Below are 19,679 nucleotides of genomic sequence, written 5' to 3'. Positions count from 1 at the left end.
CAAATGGCCCCCTATACCCTATATAGCAGGGCTGTTAAATGTTGGTCCTGGAGGAACAAAACACTTCTGGTTTTCATCCTCAACTTCTAATCAGGGACTGATTCAATCAAGGGACACCAGGTGAGTTCAATTAACTACCGGGTAGAAACAAAAAACAGAAGTGTTTAGTCCCTCCGGGACCAGATTTGAACAGCCCTGCCTTATACTGTAGTGTACTACTTTTGACTAGGGTTTATAGGGCTCTGGTCAAAAGTAGGGCACTATGTAGGGAATAGGATGCATTTTGGGAGGTACCCTCAGACAGACAGATGGAATGCTCGCTCTCTGTCTCTATCAATTTAATGTAATGGCTTTATTGGCATGGGAAACATATGTTTACATTGCCAAAGCAAGTGAATTAGATAATAAACAAAAGTGAAATAAAAAATGTACAGTAAACATTACACTCACAAAAGTTCCAAAAGAATAAAGACATTTCAAATGTCATATTATGAGTATAATAACGGTATTGTAATGATATGCAAATAGTTCAAGTACAGAAGGAAAAATAAATAAACAAATATTTTTCTCTCTCTCTGTGTTCTGTGTGGCTGAAGCTGACAGTAGTCTGGATAGTGTTTATGTTGTGTTGCTCTAAGCTAGCTCTGTGGTCGTTCATCAGACTGACTGGAGGAGGCACCATGGCTTTATTAGAGTGAAGACTGTCATTCCCATCCTCAGATCTAGTACTGTGTGTGTCTACTAGGACTGGGATGTCTGGTCTGAGAGAAAGGATGTTACTGCCTGATTGTTAAAGGCAATAGCACTGCCCTACCCCAGGATGTGTGTAAACAGTAGGCAGAACAACATCTGCTAAGAGGCATTATGTGTATTCTCAATACTAGCGACTGATAATTAATCAGATATATAACAGTAGAGTGGCTTTACAAGCAGTGTTTGAAATGAGCCATGGTTTGTCTGTACTGTAATTAACAGGTGGCGTCTAGCAACATGACCGTACTGTAGGTAGGGGAAATAATGGTCAATACAGCATATGTGTAATGATGGTCTGTGTTGCTGCTTTGTGACTGTGATACACATCCTAACGCCTGCTCTCTGTCTATCTCTCGCTCTCTCTGTGTGTGTGTCTGTCACTCGCTCGCTCTGTCTCTGTCTCTCTCCTCACCTGCAGTATAAGACATGTAAGGATGGCAGTGTGCTGGGAGTGACGGTGATGAGGATAGCTCTGCTGACTCACTGTCAGGCCCTCACCCAGTCCTGTGGATACACAGAAGGTGGGACTCTGCAGCCCTCTACGATAAGACATTCTACAGAAGTCATAGCACTAAGACTCTGCTATGGGAGACATAGAACATAGATAAATACCTTTTCATTACAATTGGATTCTCTCTCCATCTTTCACTTGTTTGGGTGTTCTGCTTCTCACAACAGTCATTGGTCTAAACCCCATCTCTCACAGTAATGATCATGCATTGTGTACATAGAATCTAACATGTCATGTATCTCTCTGCCTCTGCCTCTCTCTCTCTCTGCCTCTCTCTCTCTCTCTCTCTCTCTCTCTCTCTCTCTCTCTCTCTCTCTCTCTCTCTCTCTCTCTCTCTCTCTCTCTCTGTGCCTCTCTCTCTCTCTCTGTGCCTCTCTCTCTCTCTCTGTGCCTCTCTCTCTCTCTCTCTCTGTGCCTCTCTCTCTCTCTCTCTGTGCCTCTCTCTCCTCTGCAGCTGAGACCATAGTGAATGTATTAGACTTTAAGAAGGACGTGGGGCTGTGGCATGGTATTCTCACGGTGAGGACCTTCCAGCAGGGCTTTGATACACACACACACATCTGCACAGGGCTTAGAGGGCTCGTTAAAGATGATTATATTCTTACTATGTTTTCTTTGAGCACCATTTTGAAATGGGAATTATATTATCAGAGGGGATTTTTACCACTGTTTAAATGTGTTCTCCCAAATCCAATTATAACGAACAGTGAATATATTCTAATGTGCAGCCACAGGGTCTTTAGTCTCTGTTGTGTTAGAGCAATACAGGCTGCATCCCAAATGGCATCCTATTACCTATAGGGTGCACCACTTTTTACGAGGGCCCATCAGGCCCTGTACTATAAAGTGAAAGGGTGCTGTTTGGGATGCATAGTGCATACACTAATTAATCAGTGTTTTAACCAATGAGATCTCATATCAGTTTTCCTAATTAGCCTAGAAAAATCCTGATAATTACCAGTCTTGATTGAGTCTTGACTTTACATGTAATAATGGCTCTGATTAATGTGTCTCTCCTGTTGCAGAGTGTGATGAACATGATGCATGTTATCAGTATACCCTACTCACTGATGAAGGTCAACCCACTGTCCTGGATCCAGAAAGTGTGCCAATACAAAGGTCTGGATTCACCACCTCTCCATTCACTCAAGCTTCAGCTAATATACTTTAGATACATGTGAATTGATACTGTTTAATAATATTGCATTTTACTTGGTTGTAAGGATGGTTTCATGTACAGTTGAAACTGTTACTTCACTGCATTTTGACCGATAACATTGGAGTAACATCAAAAGTGATATCTTCTGAATGTTATTGGGGTATTATAATAGCCCATAATATTGAACTTGCATTTTGACCACACTGATTGACTTCTTTTTTTTCTTCATGTGAACTGTCCTTAACCCTTCCCATGGTGTGATCCATCCCACAGCGAAGGTGGCATGTGTAAAGTCCAGGGACATGCACTGGGCCTTGGTGGCCCACAAGGACCAGAGGGACGTCAACCTGAGCTCACTACGCATGCTAGTGGTGGCTGATGGATCCAACCCCTGTAAGACCACACTACACACTACTCTATTCTCTATCTCTCTCTCTGTCTCTCTCTCTCTCTGTCTTTCTCTGTCTCGCTCTACCTCTCTCTCTCTGTCTCGCTCTACCTCTCTCTCTCTGTCTCTCTGTCGCGCTCTGCCTCTCTCTCTCTCTGTCTTTCTCTGTCTCGCTCTACCTCTCTCTCTCTCTGTCTCGCTCTACCTCTCTCTCTCTGTCGCGCTCTGCCTCTCTCTCTCTCTGTCTTTCTCTGTCTCGCTCTGCCTCTCTCCCGCTCTGTCTCTCTGTCTTTCTCTCTCTCACTCTCGCTGTCTTTCTCTGTCTCGCTCTACCTCTCTCTGTCTTTCTCTGTCTCACGCTGCCTCTGTCTTTCTGTCTCGCTCTGTCTTTCTGTCTGGCTCTGCCTCTGTCTGCCTCTCTCTAAAAATGAATTCTAGAAATGTATCAGATGGGGTAAAATATTGTGCAGAACTATAGTACTGTAACTCTGTCCATGTTCATGATGCAGGTCTCATAGAATGTCCCTTTGTCACCTAGAGTAGTCTAATAACGCTAGACTTGATTCCGACTACAGGGACTTGTAATGAAGTATAATGTAACCAATATATAATTGACCAAGCAGCTGCCATGTAACCATTACAGTAATCTATCACTGGTGCTGTAAAAACTAACACTACATACCACTGCTACATTTGTATAGTTTAAGATACACTTGAAGTCAGAAGTTTACAGTAATTAAAACTCATTTTTCAACCACTCCACCAATTTCTTGTTAACATACTATAGTTTTGGCAAGTCGGTTAGGACATCTACTTCGTGCATGACACAAGTAATTTTTCCAACAATTGTTTACAGACAGATTATTTCACTTATAATTCACTGTATCACAATTCCAATGGGTCAGAAGTTTAGTGTGCCTTTAATTATCTGGAATTTTCCAAGCTATTTATGTCATGGCTTTAGAAGCTTCTGATAGTGTAATTGACATCATTTGAGTCAATTGGAGGTGTACCTGGGGATGTATTTCAAGGCCTACCTTCAAACTCAGTGCCGCTTTGCTTGACATCATGGGAAAATCAAAAGAAATCAGCCAAGACCTCAGAAAAAAAAATTGTAGACTTCCACAAGTCTGGTTCATTCATGGCAGCAATTTCCAAACTCCTGAAGGTAGACCATTGTTACGTTTGGAGGAAAAAGAGGGAGTCTTGCACCCTCCCAACCGTGAATCACGGGGGTGGCAGCATCCTGTTGTGGGGGTGCTTTGCTGCACGAGGGACTGGTGCACTTCACAAAATAGATGGCATCATGAGGATGGAAAATGATGTGGATATATTAAAGCAACATCTCAATACATCAGTTAAAGCTTGGTCGCAAATGGGTCTTCCAAATGGACAATGACCCCAAGCATACTTCCAAAATGGCTTAAGAAGAACACAGTCAAGGTATTGGAGTGGCCATCACAAAGATAATGAACCTCAATCCCATAGATAATTTGTGTGCAGAACTGAAAGAGCGTGTGCGAGCAAGGATCCTACAAACTTGACTCAGTTACACCAGCTCTGTCAGGAGGAATGGGCCAAAATTCACCCAAATTATTGTGGGAAGCTTGTGGAAGCCTACCCGAAACATTTGAACCAAGTTAAACAATTTAAAGGCAATGCTACCTAATATTAATTGAGTGTATGTAAACTTCTGACACACTGGGAATGTGATGAAATGTGATGAAAAATCAAATCTGAAATAAATCCTTATCTCTACTATTATTCTGACATTTCACGTTCTTAAAATAAAGTGGTGATCCTAACTGACCTAAGACATGGAATTTTACTGGGATTGAATGTCAGGAATTGTGAAAAACTGAGTTTAAATGTATTTGGCTAAGGTGTATATAAACTTCCGACTTCAACTGTACCTATGGGGAGGGTAAGGGTTGAGTAATGCTGTTCTTTTCCAATGCTAGCCATATAAATGTGAATCTAAAGAATATAATTGAAAGGAACAAATGGGTTAAGAAAATGGTTAAGAGGCAGTGAGATCTGGTCACGGAAGGCAGTGAAATTCGATAAGGTCATTTGATAATGAGCAGTATGTGTGCTCAGCATCTGAGCTCAGCCTGACAGGGTTATGGTGGCGCTGACAGGCAGTGAAATTCGATAAGGTCATTTGATAATGAGCAGTATGTGTGCCCAGCATCTGAGCTCAGCCTGACAGGGTTATGGTGGCGCTGACAGGCAGTGAAATTCGATAAGGTCATTTGATAATGAGCAGTATGTGTGCCCAGCATCTGAGCTCAGCCTGACAGGGTTATGGTGGCGCTGACAGGCAGTGAAATTCGATAAGGTCATTTGATAATGAGCAGTATGTGTGCTCAGCATCTGAGCTCAGCCTGACAGGGTTATGGTAGCGCTGACAAGCAGTGCAAGCATGGAGCAAATCAACTGTGCCACAGCAATTAACCTGCAATTAACCTGCTGTAACAGTTGTCCACATAATCAAACAATGCTGACATGTTAGATTGGTATAATGTATTGGATTTGAGTTCTCCTCCCCTCGCACTGGAGCAAAATATATTGCTTCCAACCCACTCGAAAACCGCACAACTTAAATTTGAATGAGCAAGTCTGTCAATAAGTCAGTCTGTAGTAGCATGATTGGAGATCTGTTTGTTCTTCAACATTGACTCTTATCTTATTTTATCTTTCTCTGTCTTCCTCTCTCTCATCCCTCTCTCTCTCTTTGTCTCTCCCCTCTCTCTTCCTCTCTCTCAGGGTCCATCTCGTCGTGTGATGCTTTCCTCAATGTCTTCCAGAGTAAGGGGCTGAAGCCGGAGGTTATCTGTCCCTGTGCCAGCTCTCCAGAGGCCCTCACTGTAGCCATCAGGAGGTACACACACACTCTTGTTGGTATTAACTTATATGCTCTTAAAAAGGAAACTCTTACGTTTACTGTCCTGTGGTATTTCAAGGCCAGTGTTTTTTCATCCATCTGTTACATAGAGTAGCTCAACTTCACTGCTTACACAAACGGGGGCAAGTTTAATTAACTTTTTCCTGTAATTTGAGATTTCACTCCCTGCTCTTGATTATGACACTGTAAAATGCTCACTGTGTGCGCCACATGCATCTTGCCATTACGGGTACTGTGGCAATTACATGATTTTATTTCCAGCAAACACAGTTTCAAACTCACAAATCTAATAAACGGCATGTCAATAAAACATATGGCAGTTTCTCTTCTGTTGCCCAGACACACACGCACGGACACACACGCACGGACACACACGCACGGACACACACGCACGGACACACACGCACGGACACACACGCACGGACACACACGCAGTAACTCTAATGAAAGCACCCCCCATTGTGGCGTTGTCCTGTTTTTTTTTATAACCTTCCGTTGTCCCATGGGTGTTGAGCTTCGGGAACTGCCACAGCTCTAGCCCTCTAATTGGCTGTTGTTTGAATGGGATGAAGGTTTTGATTGGTGGATGTGTATTTTTGGAATTGCTGATAGTGGAACTACACTGTGGCTGACCCTGGTTTTGAACCCAAGCTCTCTGTGTTTTTTGTCCTTCTAGATTAATCACTTTTTGACCACACCCCTTTTCTGACCATTTCTACCATGAGCAAACAAGAAGGTGTTGTTTAAATAAAAGGCTGCGGTCAAAAAGTGACTGAATTCATATAGAACGACCATATAGGCGTGTACTGCATTCATATAGAACGACCATATAGGCGTGTACTGCATTCATATAGAACGACCATATAGGCGTGTACTGCATTCATATAGAACGACCATATAGGTGTGTACTGCATTCATATAGAACGACCATATAGGTATGTACTGCATTCATATAGAACGACCATGTAGGTATGTACTGCATTCATATAGAACGACCATGTAGGTGTGTACTGCATTCATATAGAACGACCATGTAGGTGTGTACTGAATTCATATAGAACGACCATGTAGGTGTGTACTGCATTCATATAGAACGACCATATAGGTATGTACTGAATTCTTATAGAACGACCATGTAGGTGTGTACTGAATTCATATAGAACGACCATATAGGTATGTACTGAATTCATATAGAACGACCATATAGGTATGTACTGAATTCATATACAGTGCCTTGCGAAAGTATTCGGCCCCCTTGAACTTTGCGACCTTTTACCACATTTCAGGCTTCAAACATAAAGATATAAAACTGTATTTTTTGGAGAAGAATCAACAACAAGTGGGACACAATCATGAAGTGGAACGACATTTATTGGATATTCAAACTTTTTTAACAAATCAAAAACTGAAAAATTGGGCGTGCAAAATTATTCAGCCCCTTTACTTTCAGTGCGGCAAACTCTCTCCAGAAGTTCAGTGAGGATCTCTGAATGATCCAATGTTGACCTAAATGACTAATGATGATAAATACAATCCACCTGTGTGTAATCAAGTCTCCGTATAAATGCACCTGGACTGTGATAGTCTCAGAGGTCCGTTAAAAGCGCAGAGAGCATCATGAAGAACAAGGAACACACCAGGCAGGTCCGAGCTACTGTTGTGAAGAAGTTTAAAGCCGGATTTGGATACAAAAAGATTTCCCAAGCTTTAAACATCCCAAGGAGCACTGTGCAAGCGATAATATTGATATGGAAGGAGTATCAGACCACTGCAAATCTACCAAGACCTGGCCGTCCCTCTAAACTTTCAGCTCAAACAAGGAGAAGACTGATCAGAGATGCAGCCAAGAGGCCCATGATCACTCTGGATGAACTGCAGAGATCTACAGCTGAGGTGGGAGACTCTGTCCATAGGACAACAATCAGTCGTATATTGCACAAATCTGGCCTTTATGGAAGAGTGGCAAGAAGAAAGCCATTTCTTAAAGATATCCATAAAAAGTGTCGTTTAAAGTTTGCCACAAGCCACCTGGGAGACACACCAAACATGTGGAAGAAGGTGCTCTGGTCAGATGAAACCAAAATTGAACTTTTTGGCAACAATGCAAAACGTTATGTTTGGCGTAAAAGCAACACAGCTCATCACCCTGAACACACCATCCCCACTGTCAAACATGGTGGTGGCAGCATCATGGTTTGGGCCTGATTTTCATCAGCAGGGACAGGGAAGATGGTTAAAATTGATGGGAAGATGGATGGAGCCAAATACAGGACCATTCTGGAAGAAAACCTGATGGAGTCTGCAAAAGACCTGAGACTGGGACGGAGATTTGTCTTCCAACAAGACAATGATCCAAAACATAAAGCAAAATCTACAATGGAATGGTTCAAAAATAAACATATCCAGGTGTTAGAATGGCCAAGTCAAAGTCCAGACCTGAATCCAATCGAGAATCTGTGGAAAGAACTGAAAACTGCTGTTCACAAATGCTCTCCATCCAACCTCACTGAGCTCGAGCTGTTTTGCAAGGAGGAATGGGAAAAAATGTCAGTCTCTCGATGTGCAAAACTGATAGAGACATACCCCAAGCGACTTACAGCTGTAATCGCAGCAAAAAGTGGCGCTACAAAGTATTAACTTAAGGGGGCTGAATAATTTTGCACGCCCAATTTTTCAGTTTTTGATTTGTTAAAAAAGTTTGAAATATCCAATAAATGTCGTTCCACTTCATGATTGTGTCCCACTTGTTGTTGATTCTTCACAAAAAAATACAGTTTTATATCTTTATGTTTGAAGACTGAAATGTGGCAAAAGGTCGCAAAGTTCAAGGGGGCCAAAATACTTTCGCAAGGCACTGTAGAACGACCATATAGGTATGTACTGCATTCATATAGAACGACCATGTAGGTGTGTACTGCATTCATATAGAACGACCATGTAGGTGTGTACTGAATTCATATAGAATGACCATGTAGGTGTGTACTGAATTCATATAGAACGACCATATAGGTATGTACTGAATTCATATAGAACGACCATGTAGGTATGTACTGAATTCATATAGAACGACCATATAGGTATGTACTGCATTCATATAGAACGACCATATAGGTATGTACTGAATTCATATAGAACGACCATGTAGGTGTGTACTGAATTCATATTGAACGACCATATAGGTATGTACTGAATTCATATAGAACGACCATATAGGTATCTACTGAATGCGTATGTCTACCAGGGTCAATGAGATATGCAGAAGACACATTTCTGTTGCTCATAAAGTAAATGTGCAATAAAGTAATAATCTTCTTAATAGGCCGACAGACGACAGTAACCAGCCCCCGGGGAGAGGAGTACTGTCCATGCAGGGTCTGAGCCATGGGGTCATCAGGGTGGACTCTGAGGAGAAGCTGTCTGTTCTCACCCTGCAGGACGTGGGCACCGCCATGCCAGGAGGTAAGCAAGGGTAGAATTGCCAAGGTTTCCAGAAGTCCTGGTTGGTAGATTCCCAGCATCAGATGGGAATAAGAAGGAATGTGTTAACCTGCAACATGTATTTCTGGAAAACCTGGGAATTTCTGGAAAGTTACTAGAGATTATGCAACCCTACAACAAACACAGCTTCATGTCTGCCTTATGCCCCTAACACAGCTTTATGTCTGCCTTATACCCCTAACACAGCTTTATGTCTGCCTTATACCCCTAACACAGCTTTATGTCTGCCTTATACCCCTAACACAGCTTTATGTCTGCCTTATGCCACTAACACAGCTTTATGTCTACCTTATGCCCCTAACAAGGATAGAAAGTATTATAACAAACAACTGAAAATGCGTAGATGTTTTGAATTTACCAGACACCAACACACACAATAACTTGATGCATGCCTGATTCACACAAAAATTATTCCTTTGAGATACAGCAGAAGTTATTATTTATGCCGATAATGAGTTTCCATTTAATGGAATCTTGTTTTCCATTAAAAAATCCTGGCATTACTCACAGAAGCCTCATAAGTGACCGGCAAGACCACGTATAAAGAAGATATATTGACCCCCTTTTTCCTCCAAACGTAACAATGGTCATTATGGCCAAACAGTTCTATTTTTGTTTCATCAGACTAGAGGACATTTCACCAAAAAGTACGATCTTTGTCCCCATGTGTAGTTGCAAACCGTAGTCTGGCTTTTTTATGGCGGTTTTGGAGCAGTGGCTTCTTCCTTGCTGAGCAGCCTTTCAGGTTATGTCAATATAGGACTCATTTTACCATGGATAAAGATACTTTTGTACCTGTTTCCTACAGCATCTTCACAAGGTCCATTGCTGTTGTTCTGGGATTGATTTGCACTTTTCGCACCAAAGTATGTTCATCTCTAGGAGACAGAACGCATCTCCTTCCTGAGTGGTATGACGGCTGCGTGGTCCCATGGTGTTTATACTTGCGTACTATTGTTTGTTCAGATGAACGTGGTACTTTCAGGCGTTTGGAAATTGCTCCCAAGGATGAACCAGACTTGTGGAGGTCTTCAAAAAAACAATTCTGAGGTCTTGGTTGATTTCTTTTGATTTTCCCATGATGTCAAGCAAAGAGGCACTGAGTTTGAAGGTAGGCCTTGAAATACATCCACAGGTACACCTCCAATTGACTCAAATGATGTCAATTAGCCTCTCAGAAGCTGCTAAAGCCATGACATCATTTTCGGGAGTTTTCCAAGATGTTTAAAGGCACAGTCAACTTATCACTCATCTCCAAGGTGGCATAGCAGTTCAGACGTCTTTTGTCCTCGTCTTGTCGTGTCCTGTATATACATATATTTACAACTTTTTCACATACATTTTATTTTTATTTTCCATCAACTCATCTTCAAAACACTCTCCTGCAACCCGCCTCACCAATGTATATTTATAAAAAAGTATTATTTACCTCAGATCTGTAATCCTCCAAGAAGCTAGCCAGAAACTCCAAGAAGCTAGCCTGAAACTAGCCAGAAGCTAATCCAGAAGCTAGTTCAGAAGCTAGTTAGCTCCTTTACTGGCAAATCGTTAATATTCAGCTAACCACGGTTTGTGGTCATCAGCTATCCTTTAGCTCGAAAATCTATCGCCAGTTCTGTACGGCGCAGCGCGGCTCGGAACGGAACATACCGGACCAATTTTTCTCTCCATGTCCCTGGATTTCGACTGCTCTCTGGACATTCATACCCGGATCTCACAGCTAGCTAGCTGCTATCCGTGTGACTATCGGCCTTCGTCGATTCCGGAGCAAACATCAATTATTCCGGAGCTAGCAAGCTCCGTCAATCACTCCTGAGTTCCATCAATCACACCTGGGCTGCAGTCACCTATCCGGACCCGTTTTACTGCCTCGCGGAGCCCCACCGGGCCTTCACAACTGGACTGCCGACGTTATCTACCCGAAGGAGTTATTCGGCTGGCTCCTCCGTCGCGACGTTACCTGAACGCCCATCTGCGGCCTGCTAACCGTTAGCTGTCTTACCGGCTGCTATCTGAATAGACAATCGGACAATTTTTTTATATTTTTTTATTATTATTATTATGTTTTCTTCTTGGGCCTCTATAACTATATCTATTGTTTTTATTTTTGTTGTTGTTGTGTGATTTGGATTAATCCCCTCTACCACACGGAACCCCACTAATCTACTGACGGAACGTAAGGGGTGGCTAACAACAGACCTCCATCCTATGCTAGCTTGCTACCGATGCCCTGGCTAGCTGTCTAAATCACCAACCAACCTCTCCACTCACCGGACCCTTTTGATCACTCGACAAAGCATGCCTATCCTTAATGTCAATATGTCTTGTCCATTTCTGTTCTGGTTAGTGTTTATTGGCTTATTTCACTGTAGAGCCTCTAGTCCTGCTCACTATACCTTATCCAACCTATTAGTTCCACCACCCACACATGCAATGACATCTCCTGGTTTCAACGATGTTTCTAGAGACAATATCTCTCTCTTCATCACTCAATACCTAGGTTTACCTCCACTGTATTCACATCCTACCATACATTTGTCTGTACATTATACCTTGATGCTATTTTATCGCCCCCAGAAACCTCCTTTTACTCTATGTTCCAGACGTTCTAGACGACCAATTCTCATAGCTTTTAGCCGTACCCTTATTCTACTCCTCCTATGTTCCTCTGGCGATGTAGAGGTGAATCCAGGCCCTGCAGTGCCTAGCTCCACTCCTATTCCCCAGGCGCTCTCTTTTGACGACTTCTGTAACCGTAATAGCCTTGGTTTCATGCATGTTAACATTAGAAGCCTCCTCCCTAAGTTTGTTCTATTCACTGCTTTAGCACACTCTGCCAACCCGGATGTTCTAGCTGTGTCTGAATCCTGGCTTAGGAAGACCACCAAAAACTCAGACATTTTAATTCCAAACTACAACATTTTCAGACAAGATAGAACTGCCAAAGGGGGCGGTGTTGCAATCTACTGCAAAGATAGCCTGCAGAGTTCTGTCCTACTATCCAGGTCTGTACCCAAACAATTTGAACTTCTACTTTTAAAAATCCACCTCTCTAAAAACAAGTCTCTCACCGTTGCCGCCTGCTATAGACCACCCTCTGCCCCCAGCTGTGCTCTGGACACCATATGTGAACTGATTGCCCCCCATCTATCTTCAGAGTTCGTGCTGCTAGGCGACCTAAACTGGAACATGCTTAACACCCCAGCCATCCTACAATCTAAACTTGATGCCCTCAATCTCACACAAATAATCAATGAACCTACCAGGTACCTCCCCAAAACCTTAAACACGGGCACCCTCATAGATATCATCCTAACCAACTTCCCCTCTAAATACACCTCTGCTGTCTTCAACCAAGATCTCAGCGATCACTGCCTCATTGCCTGCATCCGTAATGGGTCAGCGGTCAAACGACCTCCACTCATCACTGTAAAACGCTCCCTGAAACACTTCTGCGAGCAGGCCTTTCTAATCGACCTGGCCGGGGTATCCTGGAAGGATATTGATCTCATCCCGTCAGTAGAGGATGCCTGGATATTTTTTAAAAATGCCTTCCTAACCATCTTAAATAAACATGCCCCATTCAAGAAATTTAGAACCAGGAACAGATATAGCCCTTGGTTCTCCCCAGACCTGACTGCCCTTAACCAACACAAAAACATCCTATGGCGTTCTGCATTAGCATCGAACAGCCCCCGTGATATGCAGCTGTTCAGGGAAGCTAGAAATCATTATACACAGGCAGTTAGAAAAGCCAAGGCTAGCTTTTTCAAGCAGAAATTTGCTTCCTGCAACACTAACTCAAAAAAGTTCTGGGACACTGTAAAGTCCATGGAGAATAAGAACACCTCCTCCCAGCTGCCCACTGCACTGAAGATAGGAAACACTGTCACCACTGATAAATCCACCATAATTGAGAATTTCAATAAGCATTTTTCTACGGCTGGCCATGCTTTCCACCTGGCTACTCCTACCCCGGACAACAGCACTGCACCCCCAACAGCAACTCGCCCAAGCCTTCCCCATTTCTCCTTCTCCCAAATCCATTCAGCTGATGTTCTGAAAGAGCTGCAAAATCTGGACCCCTACAAATCAGCCGGGCTAGACAATCTGGACCCTTTCTTTCTAAAATTATCTGCCGAAATTGTTGCCACCCCTATTACTAGCCTGTTCAACCTCTCTTTCGTGTCGTCTGAGATTCCCAAAGATTGGAAAGCAGCTGCGGTCATCCCCCTCTTCAAAGGGGGGGACACTCTTGACCCAAACTGCTACAGACCTATATCTATCCTACCGTGCCTTTCTAAGGTCTTCGAAAGCCAAGTCAACAAACAGATTACCGACCATTTCGAATCTCACCATACCTTCTCTGCTATGCAATCTGGTTTCAGAGCTGGTCATGGGTGCACCTCAGCCACGCTCAAGGTCCTAAACGATATCTTAACCGCCATCGATAAGAAACATTACTGTGCAGCCGTATTCATTGATCTGGCCAAGGCTTTCGACTCTGTCAATCACCATATCCTCATCGGCAGACTCGACAGCCTTGGTTTCTCAAATGATTGCCTCGCCTGGTTCACCAACTACTTCTCTGATAGAGTTCAGTGTGTCAAATCGGAGGGTCTGCTGTCCGGACCTCTGGCAGTCTCTATGGGGGTGCCACAGGGTTCAATTCTTGGACCGACTCTCTTCTCTGTATACATCAATGAGGTCGCTCTTGCTGCTGGTGAGTCCCTGATCCACCTCTACGCAGACGACACCATTCTGTATACTTCCGGCCCTTCTTTGGACACTGTGTTAACAACCCTCCAGGCAAGCTTCAATGCCATACAACTCTCCTTCCGTGGCCTCCAATTGCTCTTAAATACAAGTAAAACTAAATGCATGCTCTTCAACCGATCGCTACCTGCACCTACCCGCCTGTCCAACATCACTACTCTGGACGGCTCTGACTTAGAATACGTGGACAACTACAAATACTTAGGTGTCTGGTTAGACTGTAAACTCTCCTTCCAGACCCATATCAAACATCTCCAATCCAAAGTTAAATCTAGAATTGGCTTCCTATTTCGCAACAAAGCATCCTTCACTCATGCTGCCAAACATACCCTTGTAAAACTGACCATCCTACCAATCCTCGACTTTGGCGATGTCATTTACAAAATAGCCTCCAATACCCTACTCAACAAATTGGATGCAGTCTATCACAGTGCAATCCGTTTTATCACCAAAGCCCCATATACTACCCACCATTGCGACCTGTACGCTCTCGTTGGCTGGCCCTCGCTTCATACTCGTCGCCAAACCCACTGGCTCCATGTCATCTACAAGACCCTGCTAGGTAAAGTCCCCCCTTATCTCAGCTCGCTGGTCACCATAGCATCTCCCACCTGTAGCACACGCTCCAGCAGGTATATCTCTCTAGTCACCCCCAAAACCAATTCTTTCTTTGGCCGCCTCTCCTTCCAGTTCTCTGCTGCCAATGACTGGAACGAACTACAAAAATCTCTGAAACTGGAAACACTTATCTCCCTCACTAGCTTTAAGCACCAACTGTCAGAGCAGCTCACAGATTACTGCACCTGTACATAGCCCACCTATAATTTAGCCCAAACAACTACCTCTTTCCCAACTGTATTTAATTTTTATTTATTTATTTATTTTGCTCCTTTGCACCCCATAATTTTTTTATTTCTACTTTGCACATTCTTCCATTGCAAAACTACCATTCCAGTATTTTACTTGCTATATTGTATTTACTTTGCCATCATGGCCTTTTTTGCCTTTACCTCCCTTCTCACCTCATTTGCTCACATTGTATATAGACTTGTTTATACTGCATTATTGACTGTATGTTTGTTTTTACTCCATGTGTAACTCTGTGTCGTTTTATCTGTCGAACTGCTTTGCTTTATCTTGGCCAGGTCGCAATTGTAAATGAGAACTTGTTCTCAACTTGCCTACCTGGTTAAATAAAGGTAAAATAAAAATAAATAAATAAATAAACTTAGTTTGTGTAAACTTCTGACCCACTGGAATTGTGGTATGGTGAATTATAAGTGAAATTGTCTGTAGACAATTGTTGGGAAAACGACTTGTGTCATGCACGAAGTAGATGTCCTAACCGACATGCCAAAAGTATAGTTTGTTAACAAGACATTTGTGGAGTGTTTGAAAAACTAGTTGTATGTAACCTAAGTGTATGTAAACTTCCGACTTCAACTGTATATAAGGAAATGCGTGTGAAGTGGTTTCTAGAGACCAGAGGGTCACATCTTCCCCTGCATGTGGTGCCCAGATGAGTGCCTTGGCTGCTCTGATAGTAATCTATACAGGACCTCTACACCCACACAGAGACCCTGCAGCCATGACCCAGTGGCCCGGGCCCCCCCTACCACCTCCCTAACCCTTTCTTAACCTGTCTCCTACCAGCAACAGATAAGGGTGAACGTAACCACCTCACCTACCGTATGTTAAGGGCTTCCTGGAAGTGTGTTGATGTGGTCTTGAAGCACCCAACACCTTTCTACCGTCCTCTCCACCTCTGAACACACCAGGCTGGCGTCACAAATGCCACCCTATTCCTATATATGGTATTATAAGGCCCTGGTCAAAAGTAGTGCACTTAATCAGGAAAGGGTGCCATTTTGGACGTACCCTCAGTTTCCTCAGCTATGTGCTGCAGAGTAATACAGTGACGATATAATGAAGTGCACTTGGCTTGATCCGGGGAGGTAGCTGGGCCACTTCTCCAAACTCTCTCCTCGCTCTCTCCGATATTTGCTAATAAAATTTTGGCCTCAATCTCTCCCCTCTTTTTCCCCTCCTCTCTTGAATTTCTTGCAGCTCTCATGTGCGTCGTGAAACCAGATGGGGTTCCGCAGTTATGCAAAACAGATGAGATCGGGGAGCTGTGTGTGTGTTCTGTCGCCACGGGGACGTCGTACTACGGTCTCTCAGGCATGACCAAGAACACCTTTGAGGTGAGGCCTAACAGCATGGGGCTGTGGGTTGAGCTACCCCTGGGTCCTGGCTAGGGACAAGTGAAGCTCCTGAGGATTGACTCTAACAACTGCTGTTGCTTCTGTAGTCTGAAAAACACATTCACAATTCCTCAAGTGCGCTTTAATCAATTAGTGGAGAGAGACTCATTTAATGGAATTGCACCCTTATGTGATTTGTTAGTTCATTCATTAATTAGTTTTATTTAGCCATTGGGCTAATTTAACCATCACTTTATCCACCTGAATTTCAGGGATTGTGTGTGATGCTTGTGTGTGTATTGCTGGATTTTATGACTGTGATAAACGATTGTGTGTGTGTCTGTGTACTCTAGGTGTTCCCCATGAACAGTGTTGGGGCTCCCATCAGTGAGTACCCCTTCACCAGGACAGGCTTACTGGGCTTCGTGGGTCCTGGGGGGTTGTGCTTCATCGCTGGCAAGATGGACGGCCTCATGGTGGTGGGGGGAAGGAGGCACAACGCTGATGACATCGTGGCTACAGCCCTGGCTGTGGAACCCATGAAGTTTGTCTACAGGGGGAGGTGGGTTCTAATCGATCTGTTGTGTATATAGCAACAGGAGTTTTCCTGAACATGTGACATGACCAGGTAAGCCTCTGGGCCCTAGATATAGGTTATAGAATAGACTCTGGGCCCTAGATATAGGTTATAGAATAGACACTGGGCCCTAGATATAGGTTATAGAATAGACTCTGGGCCCTAGATATAGGTTATATTTCTTGATCAAGTCAAGTGGACTGGTAAAACTCCTGACACTACTTAATGAATAAAGTATGGTGATTGTAGCTGATTGATTGATGTTGTGTGTGTCTCTGCTAATGCTGTGTTGGTAACAGTATTGGTCTGTGTCTCTCTGTTTTTCTGTGCTCCAGGACAGCAGTGTGCTAACAGTGTTGGTCTCATAGAGATCATATAAGTCATTCTGTATGTAATTATATGGTCTGTCTCCTGTCTCTCTGTGCTCCAGGACAGCAGTGTTCTAACAGTGTTGGTCTCATTCTGTATGTAATTATATGGTCTGTCTCTCTGTGCTCCAGGACAGCAGTGTGCTAACAGTGTTGGTCTCATTCTGTATGTAATTATATGGTCTGTCTCCTGTCTCTCTGTGCTCCAGGACAGCAGTGTTCTAACAGTGTTGGTCTCATTCTGTATGTAATTATATGGTCTGTCTCCTGTCTCTCTGTGCTCCAGGACAGCAGTGTTCTAACAGTGTTGGTCTCATTCTGTATGTAATTATATGGTCTGTCTCCTGTCTCTCTGTGCTCCAGGATAGCAGTGTGCTAACAGTGTTGGTCTCATTCTGTATGTAATTATATGGTCTGTCTCCTGTCTCTCTGTGCTCCAGGACAGCAGTGTTCTAACAGTGTTGGTCTCATTCTGTATGTAATTATATGGTCTGTCTCTCTGTTCTCCAGGATAGCAGTGTTCTCCATCTCTGTGTTACATGATGAGAGGATTGTGGTGGTGGCAGAGCAGAGACCTGATTCTACAGAAGAGGACAGCTTTCAGTGGATGAGTAGAGTGCTGCAGGTATTCACACACACACACACACCAGTAGACTGATGTAAAGCCCTGTACTGTAACCCAGCCCTCTAGGTTCTTGTCCATTGCTAAATAGACTGTGGTTCACTATTAAATCTTTCTGCAGCTTTATGATTGCAGTAAAAAAAAATATCTTCCTCTTGATCCAGTTACACATGGCCTTGTCTGTACTTTCTTTACGACTTTTATGTAGCCAAATCTAATCACCTAGTCTAATCACCTAGTTCCACCTAGTTCCATATTCACTTAGTCATGTATTGATGTCAATGGGAGACCATGTGAGAATGTAACGTAAGTGGCAGTTAGGATTTGTCCATTAGCCATACATTGCATGCCTCAAACACTAACAATCACTGTTCCTCCACATGCAGGCGATATATGGTATGTCTTTACTGCTGTAGGTCTATCTGATTGTGTCACAAATGGCACACTATTCCCTATATAATGCACTCCTTTGACCAGAGGCCTATGGGGCACACATTACCCTAAATCCCAGACCACACAACATTTTTGTGACCGTGTCAATTCAGATACAGTGCGTCGCATATGCCACTGTAATTGTCTTGAACATCCATAGTAAACAGTTGTATTTTTTTCTCAAAATGGGCGTTCCTTGAGTTTTCCAGCTGTAGCCTGCCTAGGCTAAATGCCTGTGGTTGAAATCAACACAGGTAGGCAGTTGTTTTCATATGTAGCCTATTTGACTGATAAACCATATTTTACAGTCCAATACATTTTCAAGTACATCTTTAGTCTACTTAGCATAGCGGAGACCATAACAATTCTTCTAAGGCACACACTAACCATGCACCCTGTTTGAACGTCATCAATCAAATCGGCTGTAAGCTAAAGACAGTGATAGCCTACTGGTAAGAAATGAAATTGACCACATGATCTATAATTCCGAAACACAATCCAGTTGATAAATGTATACAATGTCGTTGTACACACATTGCTACACCGTGTATCATAAAGCTCCAGACGTAAGTCTCTTTTTTGACAGCGCCGTTGAAGCTCGTGGCCCGTCGGTTTTCTCTCATTCACTCCCATGCATTCCCTCCCCATACAGGCCATAGATGGGATCCATCAGGTGGGGGTATATTGCCTGGCCCTGGTCCCCTCCAACACCCTTCCTAAAACCCCTCTGGGGGGAATCCACCTGTCAGAGACCAAGCAGCTGTTCCTGGAGGGCTCCCTGCACCCCTGCAACGTCCTCATGTGCCCTCATACCTGTGTCACCAACCTGCCCAAGCCCCGGCAGAAACAACCAGGTGAGACACTGTTACACCATAGCACACCATCCTGAGTGGGTCTGCCTAGGGGATTGATAGTTCATTTGTTGAATAGAAATCCTTAGTTTGTGTGGTTTTATTGGGTGCAATGAAGTCAGTGCAGAACTTGCAATTAGATTCACTTAGATGTATATTTTAAAAACCTGTACAGATAGGGAATAGAGATATCTACATTCATTCATTTCAACTTCTTCAAATGTGTTTCTAACGTTGGATGAGTTGTAGAACTAAGATCACGCAGATTGAGAACTGTACAGGGAGTGTATTGTAATCTGGTCCGATGACTATTGTAGCATGTTTCCCATCTGATCCAACACATTCCATCCCGTATCTCAGCTGTCACCTCTCTCCATTAGACTGTGTTCCTCCTAGATAGATCTTCCTTTACAGCACAAGTTTCTCTGGCCATTTCTGTCTGAAAGGCACTCTGTCAGAGTAGAATCCTCCAGTCAATTGACTCACCCATTCAGTTCCATTTGCCTCTGAACACAAGGTCAATCTCAGCCCACCCTGTCACTGTAAATGTCTTCTGGGGATTAGAGGGAATTCACTGCACACACACAATGTGAGCCAGTGTATATCACTACAGATCACAGCCAGGGATATAG

The 19,679-nt window shown here is 43.4% G+C and overlaps 1 protein-coding gene across 9 annotated transcripts in view; it reads left to right on the top strand.

Annotated features, from left to right (window-relative positions):
- LOC109872035 (disco-interacting protein 2 homolog C) overlaps nucleotides 1–19,679 on the top strand; it is a 248,527-nt gene that overhangs the window by 196,033 nt on the left and 32,815 nt on the right. For all 9 annotated transcript variants that reach the window (XM_031806568.1, XM_031806571.1, XM_031806569.1 and 6 more), the window contains 10 exons: nucleotides 1,172–1,274; nucleotides 1,719–1,783; nucleotides 2,290–2,383; nucleotides 2,697–2,816; nucleotides 5,581–5,695; nucleotides 9,039–9,178; nucleotides 16,061–16,197; nucleotides 16,551–16,759; nucleotides 17,653–17,767; nucleotides 18,849–19,050. In XM_031806568.1, the coding sequence (XP_031662428.1) occupies nucleotides 1,172–1,274; nucleotides 1,719–1,783; nucleotides 2,290–2,383; nucleotides 2,697–2,816; nucleotides 5,581–5,695; nucleotides 9,039–9,178; nucleotides 16,061–16,197; nucleotides 16,551–16,759; nucleotides 17,653–17,767; nucleotides 18,849–19,050 (1,300 nt within the window). The remainder of the gene's footprint in view (nucleotides 1–1,171; nucleotides 1,275–1,718; nucleotides 1,784–2,289; nucleotides 2,384–2,696; nucleotides 2,817–5,580; nucleotides 5,696–9,038; nucleotides 9,179–16,060; nucleotides 16,198–16,550; nucleotides 16,760–17,652; nucleotides 17,768–18,848; nucleotides 19,051–19,679) is intronic.

This window comes from Oncorhynchus kisutch, linkage group LG27 (genome assembly GCF_002021735.2).
Source record: "Oncorhynchus kisutch isolate 150728-3 linkage group LG27, Okis_V2, whole genome shotgun sequence".
Taxonomy (NCBI): domain Eukaryota; kingdom Metazoa; phylum Chordata; class Actinopteri; order Salmoniformes; family Salmonidae; genus Oncorhynchus; species Oncorhynchus kisutch.
The sequence above is the reverse complement of the archived record's forward strand: the minus strand, read 5'-3'. Positions and strand labels throughout refer to the sequence as shown.